The sequence below is a fragment of the Liolophura sinensis genome, chromosome 8 (genome assembly GCF_032854445.1).
Source record: "Liolophura sinensis isolate JHLJ2023 chromosome 8, CUHK_Ljap_v2, whole genome shotgun sequence".
NCBI classification, from domain to species: domain Eukaryota; kingdom Metazoa; phylum Mollusca; class Polyplacophora; order Chitonida; family Chitonidae; genus Liolophura; species Liolophura sinensis.
The window spans coordinates 24,056,546-24,078,012 of NC_088302.1; the positions used below are offsets into that span (position 1 = coordinate 24,056,546).

A 21,467-nucleotide genomic window follows, 5' to 3' on the forward strand; every position below is an offset into this window, starting at 1 on the left:
CTATGAACAACACACTTACAGAATAAGCTCAGTAAGAAGTTTACTAGTAACCATTTTTGCACTTGTTATGATTATTTCTGTTTGGGCAACACTGTTCATCTGCCAATGTTACTATTCTATAGCATATATTTAAAGCATGAAAACTTTCAATACAAGCACAACTGCAAACCATTGTTTTACTTTTCTTCAACCAATAGTGAAACAACAGTATATGCTGAAACAAAACATAAAAGCATTTAACTCGATGACTGCCAGCCACACCCGCCCCAACCACCCCATCAAGACATCTGTTTATAATGTTAGTACCTGCCTTATTTCTGAATTTCTGAGGCATGATTTAGGTGAAGCTTTTCATAATAACCTCAGAGAGGGGAATGCCCTTACTACGAGATGTCTCGTACGTTGGCGCTGTGACAAAGGAGATTGACTGCATAAGCTAGGTAAGAGTTATCTCGTAGTAGGTAAGTCGCAGCTGGCATACGTAATTGACCGCGTCCGTCACACTACCAGCCGACGAGAAAACTAGTACCAAGGGTTACCCTCTCCACCTGCTTTCATAAATTATTTGAGGGCCATTGGCCTATATCATAAAATATAAATTTTAATTGTCTTAAATGTTTATAGATAAAAAGTTATACACATATAGATTTCTAGATGTGCTATTTTCAAAATATGCTGGTTTTTGAGTGTTGACTGTTTTGGTTTTTTCTTATCTGATTATAAACATATCTGAACTTTTTGTTTTATTTTTGATGTTCTCACTATTATGTTGAAAACCTTAACTGTCTTGTATTTTCACCTTGTTCTCACCACGATATGGCTGAAATATTGCCGATAAGGCGTAAAGCCATAATCATTCATTTATTCATTTCACCTACTTTCTAGTACGTAGTATAGTGAGTTTTCGTAGAAAGCAGTGTTGTAGCATCCACACAAGGCATGCAGCATCTCTACATAGCATGACGAAAATAATTGCATCCCTTCCTCTGGCTTTGTAAGTCAGGTGTTGCCTGAAGTTAAGTGTGCACCAAAACACACGTCTATGTTAAGCGCCGAACAAGTCGCCGGTCTCCTCATGGAGACGGAGAATGACACTGATAATGGAAATGTTATGTCGGATATTGACTCGAATGACGGTGAGTTCTAGATTTCAAGTAGCGACAATGACGATCCTACAGTTTCTTCAGAAACGGAGAGCTCTGGAGATGATGATGGATGCGTCATACGTGGTCGGCTGAGAATTAGAGGGTGTGGGGCCAGAACACGAGGCGGTGTGGTAAGAACACAGGGTGGCAACTTTGGAGTTGAGTCAACACAGCAGCGATCAAGATCAGTAAGTCCCGTACTCAGAAGAAATAGAACAATTCAAGTTCTTGTTCATGACTGGGCTAATAATGCGCAAGATCCACCCAGTTTCCGTTCACCGAAACATCCGGGCTTAGGCATCTAGTACCAAATGGTTCACCCGCACAATTCCTCGAATTACTCCTGACCCAAGGTTTAGTGGAGATGATGGTGACAGAAACTAACTGTTATGCTGTGGCAGAAATGAATAAACAACGCCCACTTCGCAGAAATTCTCGTTGGAATGACTGACATGATACAAACGCTGTTGGCAATATATGAGTTAGCACGCTGAACAATAGGTACGTTTATTAAAGGGGACATAACCCATGCAAAGCTACCTATCTGCGAGGGCTATCATAATGAAACATGAACTAAAGACATATACCGACTTAAAAATAGCACAGAGATTTGGCCACCCTGGGTGGTACCAATATGTGAAATTTTGGGCCTTAGCCCATGGGCTAACCATATAAATTTTAGAACCAAATAAGTTTTTGTGGCCATGATTCTTTTATGAGGAAGCTTTGCAACTGTCACGTGCCAAGTTTCCGTCATGTTGTACAAGAAGAAATAAGGCAATAAAAACTGGTTTATTTTAGCTTACAATCTGGATTTTTGTTTATTTCCTTCATCAAAAGACTATAGTTTTCACAAATTATGCTTCTAATACAGATCACACATACCGATTAAGTCGTGACTTACTACGAGTTAGCAAAAATTTTGGACACCCCTTCCTACCAGTCGGTGGCAGTCAACGTGTTAAAGAAAAGAAAAGAAAAGAAAAGGAAAATGGATTTATCGCGACTGGATGGCTATACGACTTTTTGTCGTAAGACAGATAAAGTACATTTACATTCTTATAGCAGCACATGCAATAATCCCAGTCAAAAATAACAGTGTGAGGATAGAGTAGTCTGAATTGAGTTATAGCACTCTGTGCCACCTCGCATATTGAACTTACAGTTGCTGACTATGGGTCTTTCCAACCTAGGCACAATCACATGGCATCAACTGTACCCATACCAGGGACAAGTGTCACATGCTTAAGGTGACCTGCCTGAGTGATTTCTGGTGACCCACCCACCTGTTACAGTGGTACCCTTCTAGAGCATTGACAGCCTCTGTCTCAGACCTTCCCAAGGGCAGAATGAGGTAACAAGTACCTGCATGTGACCCCTAATGCAAGCATTACCCTCACACCATGTTATCCTTACACATACCAGCAGCTATATATGGTAGCACTGTGCTTCCCTTTCCTACATGTGGGCCATATGTAAATTAGGCAAACAGGCTTAACAACAAAACAATTATCAAAATACCTTTAAAAATTTATATAATTTCTAGATAAATAAAATACATATATTTCCACATTTATAAAAGTAATTAAACCCAATTTTAAGTAGGATTTGAGCTTAAAAATAACAAAAATCCTCTTTTCCACAACCAACCGATGAGTCTTTCAATGCATTTAATGTTCTGTTAAAGTTTAGAGGACAAGGAAATTAACTACAGGGGAAAAAATCACAAAACTGTTAACACTGACAGCCATGAAATGCTTTCTACTGTGTATTTCATGGTAAACATATGTATTAATGATCATCCCATTGGTATATGGATCTAGGCAAAGGGAGGTAACTCACCTATCCCTGGGACAACCCCTGGCACTGTGAACCATGTAGCTTTCTTCTCTCTAGCGCCCATATTACTGGCTCCTTCTTCCTGTCCTACTCTACCCAAAGAGCCTTTCTGAAAACAACACATCAACAATAACCTGAGCTTTCTTTCACTAGATGTCGTAATTCATAAGTTACCCTTCCAAAAGGCAAATTGGACAAACATTTTAACTGTCCATGCATCAATGAACTGCTTTTGGGTTTTAAAAAAAAAAAAAAAAAAAAAAAAAAAAAAAAAAAAAACCAAATCAAAACAAAAAACATATATGGACATATAACAGAGTTTAAATTTAATTATATAAACGTTTTCTTCTTTTTATTGCCTTTTTGACAGACTACTCCCAAAACTTTCTCACTTTCGTTCATAAACAAGTGATTTGGAAGTGATTTCTACTAATGACAATAAAGATAACCACTGCAGTACAGCCCACTTTCAGTGTTATTCTGCATGTCTTTCAAATCAATACTTCTAATGTACTCAAAGAAAACTGTATTACATCACTGTAATCACAATTTACCTGAAAATTGCCACAGGTAAGTACTTGGCCATTGGCCAGCAGAATAACGGTGTGGTTACTGCCAGCAGCAACCTGTACGGCTTGTGAAGGCAGAGACACCCTGGTGGGCACGCCCCTGAAAGCCAGAGAATTAGAAGCCATGAGATCACAGCAGTAAGTCAAGCAAGATCAATTTTATTTAACAAAAAAGCACCCGTGAATAAGAAAACTGACAGTGTTTTCCCATTAAACAGTGATATAATGTAGGGTCTTTCTGGTAATTTATGTTGTTGTAGGAAAGACAAAATCAATGCCCTTGAATGACTTAACTATATTTTTCCACTTTGATTGAACAAAGAGTAATATGAGTTGCTTAATACTGAGGAAGTTATGATAACAGCAAAGCTAGATGTAACCTGTACTACACCAAAATAGAACTGATCTAAATTGTTTTCTCTCTTTATACAATATGTATTCAAAGCTCTTTCAAATATGTTGATTCAGCGTTTGATGTATAGTTCTTCACTACGTCGACATGAGCCAGACTGCAGCGTCTGTCACATAGCTATCCTTATGAGTGCTCTTACCTGACCAGAGTGTCTCCCAAACCAAGCTGACCATACTGATTACTGCCAAATGTGTACACGGTGCCATTTTGTAACAGTAGCACTGGAAAGAGACATGGCAAGTTACATGTAATTACAAACACTATCGTGACGCATGTCCAATAAAATGCAAATGTAAACCACAGTGCCTAGAGTAAACCACCAGATGGACCAGTATGCTCAACTTCTTGAAGATTTCATTTTTATTCGACGACAGCACTAACAAGTGACAGAGTATAAACCTAGCAGTCTCCGTGATGAACCACCTTTGAACCATAGCCATCGGGTTTCAATTAGTTATTAATTTCATCTTACCTTCAGTACGGTATAACACCTGACTGATAAATATTTCACCCCTCCGATGCCGGTCGGGTATATGGATGCAGAGAAAACCCATCACCCTTGCAAAAATTCTACAGAAATAAACCAAACTCTTTTAATGGTCTTTCATGTGATATACACTTCATTTTAGTGTTTCTTTGCCTTTAAGTTTGTATCATCAGTTTACCTGAAACCCAAGAATAGACTAATCATCAACTGTAGTCACCTGTATGATGTAATCCACAGGCTATCTGTGTGACCTGGACATCCCCATTGCCCACCAGGATTTCCGCTGGGGCCAGACTCGTCAGTTTGGAGTACTCGGGCTCTGCTTCATTCACCTCAACTGTGGGGGGACAGGGAATAAAGTCAGCTAAACTCACAAATCTTTAATACACACCAGGTTGAATGTATTAAAATATATACACAAGACAATGTCACTCCAGTTGTGTGCAGCCCACTGTACTTAAAAGTTGTAAACAAAATGTGAAACATGAACTGAGCTACTTACCTGTGGAGGAAGGACACATTAACAGCTTATACATGAAATACCTAGATTTTATTTCTCAATACCGAGTATATGATGTGGCCTTACAGCTTTCTTTCTGAGTGTAAAAATGGCTCTAAACTACTGTCTTCCTATGGGCCAAGTCAGTCCGTAAATTAAGATTTATTTATCTATTTATTTGATTGGTGTTATGGTGAGAGGAAACCGGGCAGAGCCCAGGGGAAACCCATGACCATCCACAGGTTGCTGCAATACCTCTCCACTTATGTCCGGAAAGGAAGCCAGCATGAGCTGGGCTTGAACTCACAGCGACCGTATTGGTGAGAGGCTTCTGGGTCATTATGCTGTGCTAGCACGCTAACCAACTGAGCCTCAGAGGCCCCCCCCATACATTAAGAAGTCTACTTTGAAGATGCAAATGGTGGTATCTGTCAACTTTGCTGGGGAAAGAGCTCAAAGTGGGGGCACCAAGCTATTAATGCATTCTTTAAAACCATACTCTTTGTTTTATAGTACATTTTCATTCATTAAGCCTCTACACTGGTGTGTAAAATTTGGCTGGAAGGCAACACACAAAGTTCACTACAATTTGTTCCTACGACAAGAATGACTGAATATTAAATGCGCTACCTCGGTTGGACTTGGATGGTCTGATGGAGTTCAGGAACACCTTGAATCTTGCAGTTTTCTTTTTCTGTTCTAGTTTCTTGCTGAGTTGATCTAGTTGTTGAGCACCTGGTCGTCCAGCTATTGAGTGGAACACAAGACAAACTGTACACTAAATCAATGAATACAGTAAAGTACAATGTACATGTTTTTTCCAGTACTATTATATTCATGCTACACACTGTTCCTGTGGCGTTTCCATGATTCAACCATTTAAGCAGAATGACACATAACCTAAAACAAAATCTGTACACCCTGTTTATGTTTGTTCTTTTTTTCTTTTTATTTCCATAAAAGTAAATTTTTCCTAGAAGGTTTGTTGGGAGATTATTATATCTTTTAAATTCCATGTTGTGAAACAAAAGCTTTGACATCCTTCTATCACAGATGACAATGATAGAGTTAAGGCTTGTTCAAATGTTACAATTTGTCATTTCAACTTGTTGAATTTGACTAGTCAAATAAAACAAGAATATTTGTATTCATACGTTGTGATTTACTTAATTCTACAAATCGCCTTTAGGAGTTTATTCAAATTTTGTGAGTGCCTTTAAGAGTTTTGTCCTTCACAGAAGGAAATGAGCCCAATGCAGTGTTTTGGTATTTCTATTTTAATAAACATCTCATGAGATGAGATCAGTCAATGTCAAAATTAAGGGTTCAACCATACTACAGACAGAGGAACAGGCAAATCCATGGGTTAGCAGCAGAGACTGGGGTAGGGGTAATGGTGGTAATATACACCATAATTATTGGTAATGGTGGGGATGTGGGTGCACACACAGTCAGGTGGACAGGAGGCGGGGGCACTGATGTTTGTAGATACTTAAGTGGGCTCAATCAGTATTAGTTTGAGAGTTCTTACAGAGAACCAGATCCAGGAAGTTGAGGTCTTTAGTCTTGTACAGCTGGTCAATCAATTCTCTTTCCTGTTCCCCAGCGCACGTCTTACAGCAGCCGCACTCTGAACAGCCAGAGTCCCCAGCACCGCACAGACAAGGCCTGTCAACAACACACAGACACTCAGTTTCAGTAACACAATATCACAGTTCTAAACAACACTCTGAACAGTCAGTCCCCAGCACCACACAGACAAGGCCTGTCAACAACACACAGACACTCAGTTTCAGTAACACAATATCACAGTTCTAAACAACACTCTGAACAGTCAGTCCCCAGCACCACACAGACAAGGCCTGTCAACAACACACAGACACTCAGTATCAGTAACACAATATCAGAGTTCTACACAACACTCTGAACAGTCAGTCCCCAGCACCTAAAAGACCAGTCCTACACATCACTTCAAGAGTAAGAGATTCACAATATGTTAAACATACTACAACATTTGCTTCAAATATTTACTTGATTATTTCGTTTTCACATATCTGCTTTTGATACTATACTTAAGGACTATTTCACAATTTTTTAAAACTTTTTTTATGTAAATGAGAGAGGGAATCCAGACAGAGCTCAGAGAAAACACGTGAGATCATGCTAAAAAGCTACAGAAGAGAAAAGCAGAGCTTATGTATTTCTTCAAATTTTTCTCTCGCAGGTTGTTTAGAAGTCAAGTGTGTGTGATGTTCATCTGATGGGTTAACCAACTGAAAAAACAGAAACTGTGTATTTCTGTTACAATTACATGTATACTGGCCAAAAGGAGCAGACCAGATATCCCAATATTCAAAAAAATTACAGTATTTACAGAAGTAACCTGAGCAAAGAAATGGAAAGAGCAACATACAGACTAAATTGCAATACAAAAAATATGACCTGCTGAGAGTCGGGCATACGAAATATGCAAAATTTATACATAGAGGGTTCATGATGGTAATTAAAGTGTATTTCAGGACATAAAACAAGTTAAAGCATAAAGTTAAAATTTCTTTTTTATTCCAGATAAAGTTTGAACTCTTTTGTTGTTAAAGGTAAGAAAAGTTCTACTGTACCATGTGAGTTGTAAACAATGTCAGGCAACCAATCACTTGTCTCACTGTGCACCAGAGGAACAAATGACACCCCCTTCTCTCATAGGAACTTCTCAACAACAAAAGTTCAGCTCTTGAATTTTATCCATCTAGACTTGTCTAAATTACAGTTTGTGACTCCCACGTTATAGTAAATATGATCAAAAACAGTTGCCTAACATTTCCAACTGGTCACATGATACAACAGTTTTTCACCTTTAGCAATAGAAGAGTTCGACCCTGAAACTTCCTTAATTTGTAACTAATTGCCTTACATGCCCGGGTTCCTCTCCGAGCTGCCACTGTTGATACACCTGTTCCCGTATCCCGTGCACTCTCCACACACTGTACACACCATACACTGGTTAGTCTTCCACTTGTGTTTACCTGAAACAGAGTATAACATGGCAAAATGCAGCTTGGGGGTGCTTGCTTTTGGTTTAAGACTGATTTCAGCAGTATTTTGGTCTTTCGGTCAGAATGGTGTCTCCTTGTGCAGGCTAATGGTACTGATTCTGATATACATAGGTTCTGAAAATCTTTTTTAAGCTGCATTGTGACTGCCTTGAACATAACTGCCTTTAAAAGCAACACATTTGTAACTAATCAGGCTCACAGATTTCTGTCCTTATTTATTTATTTGGTTGGTGTTTTACGCTGCACTCAAGAATATTTCCCTTCTATGACAGCAGCCAGCATTATGGTGTGAGGAAACTGGATAGAGACCGGGGGAAACCTTCGACCACCCGCAGGTTGCTGACAGGCCCTCCCACGTAGGGCCAGAGAGGAAACCAGCATGAACTGGACTTGAACCAGATTTCTGTTCACTGCATTATGATAAATAGCCTGAATGACCTGACCTAAATGACCTAATCTGAATGACCTGACCTGACCTGACCTGACCTGACCTGACCTGACCTGACCTGACCTGACCTGAATGACCTGACCTGAATGACCTGACCTGACCTTAATGACCTGACCTTAATGACCTGACCTGAATGACCTATTAGTCACTGAATTGGTGGTTATGGATGAGCACAAGATTCTGTTATCTACATGTACGCAAAAATGATGGGAAGAGGGCTCTTATTAAAAAGTCTTCAAAGATATTAATAGCATAATTATACTGGAAAACTTTCTTTTCTTTTCTTAGTATGAGACTGGTATTAAGATATATCTTCATGAACAATGTCCAATAGGGCAGCCCCACATTACCTCCCTTGAGGTCACTCTCCCATTCAAGAGGCACTTTTGAAGGAGTAAGCTGTGGTTTAGTAGGACCTCAGAAAATGGCTAATGGTTAGTACTGAAGTTAAAGCAGCATAAGCTAGTTGAAGACCTAGCTTTAAGACAACTTTTAATTTTGTAAACCTGTTTGGAAGTCCAGGATAAACGTTATGCATTTCTTTCTTCCTATTTGGAGGTAATTAGAAAATCCTGACCCTAATTAAATACAACAGACAGTTTTGGTGAACTCTGTTAAGTGTTATATATTCTATATTCAAGCTGAAAAACATCAACTTCATTAGAGATCTTGCTCCATTTCTGCGGCTCTCAAACACTGATATCATGCTTTTTTTTTCACATTCTATTGTCTGCAAAATATGTGACTGTCGTGACATAACCTGCATAGTGCATGCCTTAATATATGAGGTCCCAATTCTCATAGTTTTATGCCTTAAAAATTTATCTTGCGTTACATCATAATCGCCGTCATGCAACAAGGGAGGTAATTCAGAGCAGGCCGACTGGAGTATTGTTTCTATGTGGTATTTTAATTAAAACAAAGATGTAAATTATGAATACCCTTGTATCTGTTTAAAAAGCTGAAATCAGTTGATTTAGGTCAAACTCACCTGGAGCACACAGCACATCTTCTGTTTCATTCTCTTCCTCTTCATCTACCATATTTACAATCGTGTTGGCAGCTATAAAAAAAAACACAAGGCCTACTTCAGGAAATATCTCCTTCAAAGACTACAGGCTTTTCCACTTCATATCCACAGTGGTACATCATACACAGGATCAACCTAAATCAGTTTTCCTTCTTTCTTGATCTGTGGTTGAACCTTGCTTTTATTACCATTTTGGTGACACCATAAAGGTGTCTCCTTTCGCCAGGCATGTCTGCTAGTTCACATATGTACAGTGCTGACTTGCTGAAGACACCTAACTTAATGTGAACACACACTCCCAGGCAAAATACTTGGCCTATCCCCTCTTGATGAAAGCTCTCATCATATTCGTTTCTGTTGGTGTTCTCAAGAAATTTTTCACTTATCTGAAAGCTATTAGGTCTATGGGTGAAGGAAACTAGAATATCTTGAGTAACTCACCGACCTTCATACCTGAAATACAGCTTCACTAAACGGTGAAGCTGAAACAGCTAAAGCTGCATTCAAAACCAAGGTCATCGCTGAAGGAGCTGATATTCAGCACTTCAGTCATACGACCCAAAAAGACCACAACAAAAATGTACTTGTAAAACATGTATTAAACATGTGACCTCAGCGTTAGAAAGCCTCCCCCACCTTCTCTACTGGCACCAGGGTTGTAGTCTCGTCCACACTGGCCTTTGTTGTTGATACCATAGGTGTAGACCCTGCCTTTACTGGAGAGGACGGCAGCATGGGCTTTGCCCAGAGACACCTGGGTGATGACAAAGTTCTTCAGGTCCATCACCTGACCTACAAATAGGGAATAGGGAAAAGGAAAAGAAACGCTGATCAATACTCCACGGCTCACATGTATTTAGCAACTTAAAATATGTCCTAAATTGTAAGAGTTTAAAAAACCAAAATCAGAACAGGACATAATTCAAACTTTGTGCTTTGTACAATTTTCTGCCGTAAAGAATCAATGAAAAAATTTTAAACTTCCTAGAGCAAAGCATTTTAACTGTAGCTGTTTTTGAGTTTTTGGCTTAAGTCATCAGACTTTTGCTAAATATGGGTAGTCATGACAGTGGCTTTAACGTCATAAATCAGCACTTAAAATGATACAGGATGGAGCACAGCAATATGCCTATTTAATTATTTGATAGGTGTTTTAAGCTGCAGAATAGCAGAAACTTTAGATACAGCAGTCAGTTTTATTGGTGGAGCAAACCACCCACCTACACAAGTACTTGACATGCCAGCTGGCATGAAGTTGTAATTAAACTGAATTTAAATACACAACCTCATTAGAGAGCTTGCCTCTGTGAAAGATTCAGCCAAATATTATAGAAGACTGAAGACCTCATCCTAGTATCATTAACCCTTGCAAACTATTAATGATTATGTGAGAGACTTTTAACACCACCAAACATGCAAGCAATATAACTTGGGCTCAAATACAACAGTATTTGGGTACTCTAATTCCTCAGCCTTTTCGCATATGAGAGAGCAACTTTCAGCACAATTTATTCACATTTTTAATTTCATTTTAGAGACAAACTACATTGGATGGATTGGCCAATTTTAGGGCTACACAAAAAGTATAATTTCAGCAGTCTACACAGAATAATGCCTTCAGTATATGCTTGAACAAACACCTTGCAAACATGCGACAAGGTTGAAGAATTACAATATGTTCTGGTACTCACCGCTGGCATGATCACAGTGGGCAGTGTCTTTCCCATACATGAACACCTCTCCCTCTCGGCTTACCACAGCACTAGTACCATTATTACAGCTGGCATACACAATAAACTTTGTCTCCACTTTAATCATCTTCTTGGGCTTTAGTGGTTTGGGCTGCCGTCTGGCCTTCACTGTAACAAAACAAAATAAATGTAGCCAAAAAGAGTCAAAAAGAAAATTAGTACAGTTCAGCGGTTGCATATCACATACTGACCATGACCTAAAGCATGCTGACAGGAACAAGACTTGAACGCAAAATTTTCCTAATTTCGAAAACCAAATATTGCTCGTTTGTAATGTACTATGATCAGTCAATGAAAGTTCTTCAGCCTTTCCTTCGATTATTGTAACATTTAGCTACATCTCTGATTGACAGACTGATACTGACTGATACAGGGTAATAACAAAACATCTTGACCGTAAGGTAATTTCACTGGTGACATGGCAACCTGCTTTAGTCCGCCCAGGAATCTGGTCAAAACCTTCATGTCTTGGCAACATGCACATTTTGTAAATCCAGAAAATGACAGATAACCGAAACCTCAAAATCTGATAAAGGAACATTACATACATTTATTTACTGGATTATTGTTTAGTTACGAAACAAAACGTAGCTTGTCACGTCCAAATCAGCTAGATAACACAAAAGCAGATGGGAGTTATCAGTGCTTGAGAACGAGGCTGAAGACTCACATACAAGAAATCTTACTTATATGATAGCGGCCATTTTGATGGGCGAGGGAAAACAAAGGAATATTGTCCTGATTTATACATACACACACTGGAGTCTCCATCCTCTCCCCGTTTGGGAGTACCCACAAAGAACACACTGCCGTCATCAGCCACCAAGAGTGCGTGCTGTCCCTCGTGACCCACAGCTATCTGGCTAATCTTAGGTGACTTTGTGATGGATAACTCCGCCCACTTCCCCTGGGACGGCCCGCCCTGCTTTATTCCAAGGCTTTGAGACTTTCCAGAATATAAAACCTAACAGAAGAAGTCAATCAACAGTGTGACAATTACACATTTTACAGAATACTCCAGCAAAATTCCTGATTATATACTGTAGATAAAATTCTTATACTTTTGCATAAATTACAAAAAGACATATCAAATCATGCCCGAGTAACTGAAAATGTGCATGTATCTGTCTTTGTCCTTGGCTAATCATTTCTGTCAATAGTTATTAATGCTCTCTGCATCTGATATGCATGGATTTATTTACTTATTTATTTATTTGATTGGTGTTTTACGTCGTAATCAAAAATATTTCACTTATACGACGGCGGCCAGCATTATGGTGGGAGCAAACCGGGTAGAGCCCGGGGGAAACCCACGACCATCAGCAGACTGCTGCAATACCTTTCCACTTATGGCCATAGAGGAAGCCAGCAAGAGCTGGACTTGAACTCACAGCGACTGCATTGGTGAGAGGCTTCTGGGCCATTACACTGCGCTAGTACGCTAACCAACTGAGCTATGGAGGCGTCGATATGCATGGATAAGTAGACAACGAATATAAGTCTTTGATATTATGAACTCACCAATCAGGATCAATAGCTTGGAACATACCTTTCCACTGACAGTTTTGATAAGAGCAAACTCTTTCCCAGCTGCTATACTGCTGATGTCCTCTTCGTAGCCTGTGCCTGAAACAGATGAATGGTACCATTATTAACATCACGACCACAGCAGCATACATTACTACCTCCAGAGCTAGAGTACTTGCGTGTACTTCAATAAGAAATAGATATCATTTGGATCATCAATGTCTTAGACCAATGTGCATACAGGTACTTGATGTGTTGGGCAAATGTGCTCGCTTACGGCATTAAGTACTTATTGCATGGATATCAACTTTGTCATCAATGTGTTAATAGACCAATGTTCTTACTTATGGCACTGACATCTAGTCAGTTATCAATGGCTTAGACCAGAGTGCTTACTTATGGCATTGACATTTAGTCAGTTATTAATGGCTTACACCAGAGTGCTTACTTATGGCATTGACATTTAGTCAGTTATTAATGGCTTACACCAGTGTGCTTACTTATGGCAGGAATATCAGCTTGATCATCAATGTGTCAATAGACCAGAGTCCTTACTTATGGCATTGACATCTAGTCAGTTATCAATAGCTTAGACCAGAGTGCTTACTTATGGCATTGATATCTAGTCAGTTATCAATGGCTTACACCAGAGTGCTTACTTATGGCATGGATATCAACTTGGTCATCGATGGGAGATGATCCAAAGGTATCCAGGCACTTTCTGGCCAGTTTCAGTGGGACCTCGCTGGACACGGTCATTAGGTCCATATCTGGGCTGTACGTCCTCACCACAAAACTATCCTGAAGAAGTAAACACAAATCACCACGTACAAACTATGATTTTCCCATTTGCACACTACACAAATTATATTAATGCATCTCTTTATAAACTCAACGTACATGTGTATATGGGTAGATAAAGTAAACTTTGTTTAAACTGAACTGGAATAATGTCACATGACAAAACACTTTCATCGTTTTCTAAAAGGAACTTCTGAAAACAATCCTGTAAAACAATCCTGTGCCACTGCACTTAAGATAACACTGTGCGATAAAAGTTATAACTGTACATGTGGTTAACTGACGGCGGGGCAGCTTCCTATCCTTGTGTTTCAATATACCTGCGCAAATGGTTCCCTTTTCGCATGTTTGCAAGGTGTTAATTCAAGCAAAATTCTGCAAGGGCATTATTTTGTGAAGCCCTGAAATTGGCTAATCCAATCAATGTAGTTTTGTCTCCAAAATCAAATTAAAAATATGCATAAATTACACTGAAAGTTCCTCTATCATGTGAAAAAATTGAGGAATTAGGGTAGTCAAAAATCATTTCAACATATCTGCAATATACTTACATCTTTAGCTGCAGCTACCTGTCCTATATGTTCTCCGTCACTGAACAGTACATTAGAACACGATACACCACCTGTAAGCAATAAAAGACAGCGCTGTCTTCATTAGAAGGGAAAGCTGGAAAGAGTGAACTTTCCCGCTTGATAAAGTATGTTAAACATAACATTAATCCAATGGAATATAACTTTCTCCTTGACACTAAAATCTTCAAACAGCCCAAAACAGCATCAATTCTTTTGTAGATTGCTGTCAGTTCAAGTCCAGCTCATGCGGGTTTCCTCTCTCACGTCATATGTGGGAAGACCTGTCAGCAACATGCTGATGGTAGTGGGTTTCTCGTGGGCTCTGCCCGGTTTCCTTCCACCATAATGCTGACTACTGTTGTATACATGAAATATTGAGTATGGAATAAAACTCCAATCAAATAAATTAATATATGTATATAATGAATGGAAATGTTTGAACATAATGCATACAAAATTTAGTGGATGGAAAACACTATTTCTGAACATTTACCAAACTAAAACATATAAGACACAGCCCAGGAGCCGGTTTCAAGAAGCACACTTAGTTAATTTTCCCCTTAACTACCATAGCAACGTATGTTTTTGACATATAAAGTGCACTTAGCTAAGGACAACCTAACACTAAGTATGCTTCATGAAACCGGCCTAAGTGAGCATGATTTAGACTTGACTGGTCAAGGGCTAGCACTCATGAACACACCTGCATGTATTATGACACTTCGATAATTATGAATGGCATACCTTCTACATTTGCTGTACTGATTGTCTCCAGCGTTTCTGTACAAATCACTTTGAGTTCCCCGTCAGCGCTAGCCAAGTCTTTGAAATACATTTTACCCTGTGAGAAAATCAACAATAAATACATCAATTTAATGAGTGTGAACACTGAAAGTATCTTGAAACCTGTGAAAAGACCACATCTCAATTGAGGTGTGTCATACAGGTTAAGTCAATGCTAAAACGGAATTGTTGACTTTTAAACCTTTAACACCACACTCCAAAATACATTACTGATACAATATCAGAGAGGTTTACATGTGGAGAGCCCATCATTTCAGTACAATTTAGGCAAACTTAAAATTTCATTTTGAAGACAAAAGTACATTAGCTGGATTGGCCAATTAAGGGTTCACAAGTCTACACAAACTAATACTGTCAGAGTGTGAAAAGGTTGAAGAATTACAATACTAGTTCTTTATATACCCCTGATTTAAAACCACAGGCGAAGCAGCAAGAGGCCACATATACTTACGGCAGCAAATGACAGCCAGCTCTTAGCACTGTTGTAGAAATCTTTCTTCATTGCATAGACATGACCCTGAGCAAAGACAAAGGAAAAAAAAAAACAATATGAAATGCAATACAGCCTGTTACAGAAACAGATTGTGTTACTAGTAATAACTGGATATCCGCAAAGTTTCAAATTATGTCAAGCCTGCAAATAATTCTTTGAGTGGGGTCTGCCATGTCAGGTACCAATGAGTTTGTACCGGACATTTAAAATTTTGTGCTTTTCAGGGAGATATTAAATGTAGACCGCAGACAGAAAGAGTAGTAGAAATGCATAATGAGATATTTTGCATCAACAGATTTCTGGCCTTGCCTTTCCTCCTCTAACTGAACAGACTTCTAAATTCTGCCCTCAATGGGAATTTGTTAGGATTCTGATGTGACACTTTTACACTCTTACGCCTACCGGTACTTGACAGAGCTAAATCACTGACCGACCCTGCATGCAAAACGTGGGGACAGCGTACTACCAGCAGCGCCATCTATGATGTCACGTCCACATACTCAGATTTTAACCCTGCTTTGTTTTTCAACTGAACAAGTAAAAAACTGCATGCTGCTAGGATAATGAATGGAAGCCAAGACACCATCTCTGTTCTATACAAAAAGGACCCAGTTTATTGTCAAGAGCCCAAGTATCGTGTGGATGTGCAGTGGTTATGTAACGGCAACTGGACCATGTATAATGCCAAATGCCCGAGACTGTTTTAGATTTTAGGTCAGCTCTGCGATATCTAGTACTCGGAAAGGTACTGCTGACAATTGAATGTTGTGAAATAAGGTCATGAAAGTAAGATCAGGCGAGACCGAGAGAGTTACTCAACTTAATATCTCCTCTTTTTATGGACCTCTGACATAATCACCGGCCTCAATAAACTTGAGGCGGACATCGGCCGTTTTTGCAGTGGACAATGTCTGTGTCTGACCACTTATTTGCAGGCATGTTATGTAAACTCTGAGCTTTTCAGGCATCACTTTCAATATCAAAGAATAGTAGTTTGCAGTTAATGAACATATTATTATCCAGGCCTGGTGAAACAATTCTTGTCTGGTTCTTAACTTGAGGCTTAATGTCATTGCAACATTTTATCAATATTTCCATGCCAGACATGTTTGTGTTAGTACTGGCTCTTCTTTTTTTAAATGTCGCCTCACTGGTACTCCATGTCACTGACATCGATATGTTACTGACGCCACACCCATGCAGTCACAGTGCCATACACAAGTGCCCTGTGATGTGCTAACAACGGGTAAAATCATCATGCCAGCAGGAGTGTACCCTCGTCTACAAGAACAGTCTTTCCAAATCATATACTAAGTGGTACTAAGCCTATCCCTAATGCAGAATAGTAAGGAAGGAAGATACAGGATCCCAAGTTCGGAGTCAAAATACCTTCCTGAATTAAGATTAAAACTCTGGTTTCCTATCAAACTAGAGTGTACTGATAAAGGCCTTACCCTCACTGTTCCCCCATATCCTGTTCCTATTTTATACAAGCCTAGCTTGTTATGGACGTAGAGGTGACTACCATCACTGGCTATGGCACAAGACGAAGACACTGCAACAAACACAAGAAATATTTGCACAAAATTAATCAATAAACCATTAAAAACACCAAACAAAAGTGTGGAAGTTCTTTCACAGTTAAAAACACAACACTGTTTTATCAGCCAGAATTACCATTTAGTTCAAAATCTTAATGTTCATTACAAAGCAAAATAAGTGTGTCACATGAAAGATAAAAAACCTTGTCCACAAAAATAGCTCAATTTATTTTTTGTGACAAAGCAACCTATTTCAAACTAAAAATGGGAACTTGGTGACGTTGATATCCCCACCTTCCTGACTCCCAATTAACCACAATAGAATCAGTAGAATTTATTAAAAGATAGCCTCAATGTTAACACAAGTAAATACACCACCTGGTTCAAAATCCTTCAGCTTGAACGTATCTCGTAAAGCTTTTTGTTTCACTCCACAGCCCAGCCAATCAGGCAGCTGAGTTTTACCCAGTAAGACTGCCTGGATACTCCTCTGAAGTGATGTGAGAATGAATGGAACCTATACAAGAAGCAAAAGAGAATGGATAACTGTTAAGGATATGTTAACTCCACATAATTGTACACCTGTAAGAGTTTTATTTATTTTTGTCCCGGCTGCCAGACAGACTGCCACAGGCATGAGGCACGTGTACTGAGCAAAAATGAAACACGGATGCTTAAAGTTTGGACATATGGTAATGCTATGGTTGTTCTGGCAATATTTGGTTGTTCTGGCAATATTATAAGCAACATGGATGCTTAAAGTTTGGACATATGGTAATGCAATGGTTGTTCTGGCAATATTTGGGAGTGAGTTTTTGAGGGTACCTATGCCACCTGGTCAGTTGGTTAGGGCGCTAGAGCAGCATAATGACCCAGGAGCCTCTCACCAATGCGGTCGCTGTGAGTTCAAGTCCAGCTCATGCTGGCTTCCTCTCTGGCCATAAGTGGGAAGGTCTGCCAGCAACCTGCCGATGGTCGTGGGTTTCCCCCTGGCTGTGCCCGGTTTCCTCCCACCATAATGCTGGCGGCCGTCGTATAAGTGAAATATTCTTGACTACGGCGCAAAACACCAATCAAATAAATAAATAAATATGCCACCTGGTCAGAAAAATTACAAACATAGGTCCCATGGTATGTACAACATCTTCCATGCCATACCTGCATTTCTTGAGTGGCGAGAGTAGCAGGACTCATCAGCATGGCAGCGATTGCTGTCAGCAGCTTGCCTGTGTCTCCTCGTGCTATCACTAAGCTGAGCAGGGTGGCACAGGCCAGAGAAGAGAGTGACTTCCCCTGATGGCTCTGAGATGCTTCGGGAATCTGACCTTTGGCTATGTCTATTAACAGGTGATACATGGAATCTGAAAAGGGGGAACAAAACATTGTTTATCAGCTACACTGAACTTTAAATATCAGAATTAAAAAATTAACGCAACACAGATGAATGTTAATGATATAATTTTTTTTTTTTTTTTGATTGGTGTTTTACACCTTACTCAAGAATATTTCACTTATACGACGGCGGCCAGCATTATGGTGGGTGGAAACCGGGCAAAGCTCGAGGGAAACCCATGATCATCCGCAGGTTGCTGGCTGACCTTCCCACGTACGGCCGGAGAGGAAGGCAGCATGAGCTGGTCTTGAACTCACAGCGACCGTTAATGATACAATGATTTCTTTCATAAGCTATTTGTCCTTTTTAAAGAGTGCTAATGTTTATGCCAAGTGGTGATCAACTGACAAGCAGTTGCCTTGTATTTGCACCCCCTTGATGTTGTAATGTAAACTTTAGATCAGCTTTTGATTATTTCACCAGTATCACATTCACTCCAACTGACAATTAAATAACTGATACTGCACATGCTACCAGTTCTGGAGGAATCACTTATGTGTCTGCCAGCAACCTGAGCATGGTTGTGGGTTTCCCCAGGCTCTGCTGGGTTTCCTCTCACCAAAACACTGTCGGCTGTTGTATAAGTGAAATACTCCTCAGTATGTCGTAAAACACAAATCAAATAAGTAAAATAAATCAAATCAGTGTTTTCTTAGTTAGACAATTAAACCTTTATATACGCATTTCAAAGGTCTATATTAATGTGATGAGACTGTAAGATATGTTAGTCTTTAGCGAACTCACCAATAACATCAGCAGGTTCTGACTTCATACTTTCAGGCTGCTGGCCCTGTAACATGTCTAACAGAGCCTGCAGGGCTTTCACACACAGCTCTGGAAAACCATGACATGTCTCCTTGATCAGCTCAAACACACCATTCAAACCGATCCCAACAATCTGCAAAAAACCAAAACTCAAATACATTAGACAAACTGTATTATTAATAATTTCACACACACACAAAAAAATATATTTTAAGTCATTTGAATGATTACAGAAGTAATCATTCAACTATAATGAAAACTATTCCATAACAGATAGGTCAAATGTAGATATTCAGCAAGCTTTAGAACATTGCCTATGTTCTAACATGTACACAAATAGTAAGTTTGAAGTTATGTGAGGTATATACATGTATGTCTGTAACATCTTTTTTGTTTGTGGTTGATTCAACTAGACACACACGATACATTTATTTGATTGCTGTTCAATGCCATGCTCAAGATGGTCATCAGGTTTGTGGTTGGTCAGGTACGAAACAAAATCTCCTGATATAAGGCTGATGTCAAATCAACAAGAGTGAATGAGTGAGTGCTTGGGGTCTAACGTCGTACTTAACACTTTTTCAGTCATATGACGGCAAAAGAATCCTTAGAGTGCATGTAACGTGCCACCTTGATGCAGAATGAATTTCCACATCTCTTTTATCTAGTGCTGCTTCACTGAGACGCCTTACCGAAGGCAAGTAAGCAGCCCCGCACGAGCCATTATACTGATACAGGTCAACCAGTCGTTGCACTATCCCCATCATGCTTAATGCCAAGGGAGAAAGTTACAACTTCCTCTTTTAAGGTCTTAGGTGTGACTCAACCCAGGATTGACCCTGGATTTACTCTTCCCAAAGCGGAAGCTCTACCAACCATGCTATCGGGGCCGGTCAACAAGAGTTGGATTTGAGCCAACAATCACATTGGTCGATAAACTTTCAATCAAGAACACGCAACTGATCAATCATAATCAGTATTGTTGCAAACAGGTCAACCGGATGTCCCACACATTGGTTCCAAATGTTGAATCTTTCTGTGACGTCATAATTGCTCTCACAGGGAATGGAATGAAAAGTAACAGTGTCACGAGAAGGGGTGGTGAGACATCGGATGTGATGGATCCATCCGTTAACGGCTAAGATAAGGCTTTAGCACAGTATTTATTTATTTATTTGATCAGTGTGTTAGGCCATACTCGAGAATATTTCACTAATACCACAGCAGCCAGCATTACAGTGGTGGGGGGGGGGGGGGTGAATGGTAATCACTAGGTCACGGAGGGCCATCTGTAGCACAAAAAGACACTCACAAATGACACATATTTCAACTGACAGTTGTCTTGTCCATACCTTAGGTATTTTAATGGTCGGTTCTTTGCTCTTGTCCTCCACTTCCTCTTCCGTATCGGTGTCTGACACTTGAACACTGACCCCCTTCTGGTAAACCTTGGCTGCATCCTTCATACACTGTTCCAGTACTGTCTGACGTACGTGGGCGTACACATTAAAAGAAGAGGGGTTTCCCGCCACCTCCACAATGGGCAACACAGCCTCGGACACCTCTGGACTTTTGTCTCTCTATAAATACAGGAGATATTATTTATCTCAACATTCAGATAAGCATTGTATAATATTTAAAACATTCATCACAAGATATTCAGGTTCACTGTTAGACAAAATGTTCTTGACCAAAACAAGAAATTATCACTTTGTGTGTGAAGAATGAAAATTATTGTATGCTCTGCTATTTACGATTCAACACTATACTGATCACACCATGCTCTGAAAAAAAAAAAAAGAAAAGAAAAAAAAACAACTGAATTAAACTTACCACTCCAATTACACTCCCTAATTTGTATTTGTTAATCAGTAATTGGCAATGAAACGTGATCATATATTTACTTTCATCCCTTCGGTATACATTGAAGACATACTTGTACCTACATGATTTAAATTAGTATTTCATGCCCATAGTAATATTAAAGATATTTGACATAAAAGGATAGCTGCTGCTACATTTAGCACAGTGAGAAATAATCATTGTGACTAGGTTGTCTGGCACCTTATTCTTTTTCTCCTTTGCCTTGGGCTTTGGTTTTTTCTTTGTTTTCTTCTTATCATTTTTCTTCCTGAAAAAGTAAATCACACATATGTAAAATGTATAATACCAAAAAAAAAAAAAGAAAAAATACTGATAATAATTTATTAATTTTATTTACACAGCAAATGATTAATACACTGTAGGTTATAATATAGTAATAATATTGAGCAGATCGGTCAAACAGTTCAACTAGCCTTAAGTAGTTCAGGCTGATGACCCACTCTCCTGGAGTGAC

The 21,467-nt window shown here is 39.3% G+C and overlaps 1 protein-coding gene across 1 annotated transcript in view; it reads right to left on the bottom strand.

Annotated features, from left to right (window-relative positions):
- Positions 1 to 21,467, bottom strand: part of LOC135473059 (E3 ubiquitin-protein ligase MYCBP2-like) — a 95,236-nt gene that overhangs the window by 72,371 nt on the left and 1,398 nt on the right. The window contains exons 2-23 of the mRNA XM_064752853.1: positions 21,194 to 21,260; positions 20,482 to 20,709; positions 19,109 to 19,262; positions 18,130 to 18,332; positions 17,350 to 17,488; positions 16,885 to 16,985; positions 15,389 to 15,454; positions 14,878 to 14,974; positions 14,113 to 14,183; positions 13,420 to 13,561; positions 12,783 to 12,859; positions 11,987 to 12,197; positions 11,174 to 11,341; positions 10,119 to 10,274; positions 9,444 to 9,515; positions 7,863 to 7,974; positions 6,483 to 6,619; positions 5,582 to 5,698; positions 4,670 to 4,789; positions 4,105 to 4,186; positions 3,539 to 3,653; positions 2,988 to 3,093 (exon numbers count right to left, since the gene is read on the bottom strand). Of these exons, the coding sequence (XP_064608923.1) occupies positions 2,988 to 3,093; positions 3,539 to 3,653; positions 4,105 to 4,186; positions 4,670 to 4,789; positions 5,582 to 5,698; positions 6,483 to 6,619; positions 7,863 to 7,974; positions 9,444 to 9,515; positions 10,119 to 10,274; positions 11,174 to 11,341; positions 11,987 to 12,197; positions 12,783 to 12,859; positions 13,420 to 13,561; positions 14,113 to 14,183; positions 14,878 to 14,974; positions 15,389 to 15,454; positions 16,885 to 16,985; positions 17,350 to 17,488; positions 18,130 to 18,332; positions 19,109 to 19,262; positions 20,482 to 20,709; positions 21,194 to 21,260 (2,741 nt within the window). The remainder of the gene's footprint in view (positions 1 to 2,987; positions 3,094 to 3,538; positions 3,654 to 4,104; positions 4,187 to 4,669; positions 4,790 to 5,581; positions 5,699 to 6,482; positions 6,620 to 7,862; positions 7,975 to 9,443; positions 9,516 to 10,118; positions 10,275 to 11,173; positions 11,342 to 11,986; positions 12,198 to 12,782; positions 12,860 to 13,419; positions 13,562 to 14,112; positions 14,184 to 14,877; positions 14,975 to 15,388; positions 15,455 to 16,884; positions 16,986 to 17,349; positions 17,489 to 18,129; positions 18,333 to 19,108; positions 19,263 to 20,481; positions 20,710 to 21,193; positions 21,261 to 21,467) is intronic.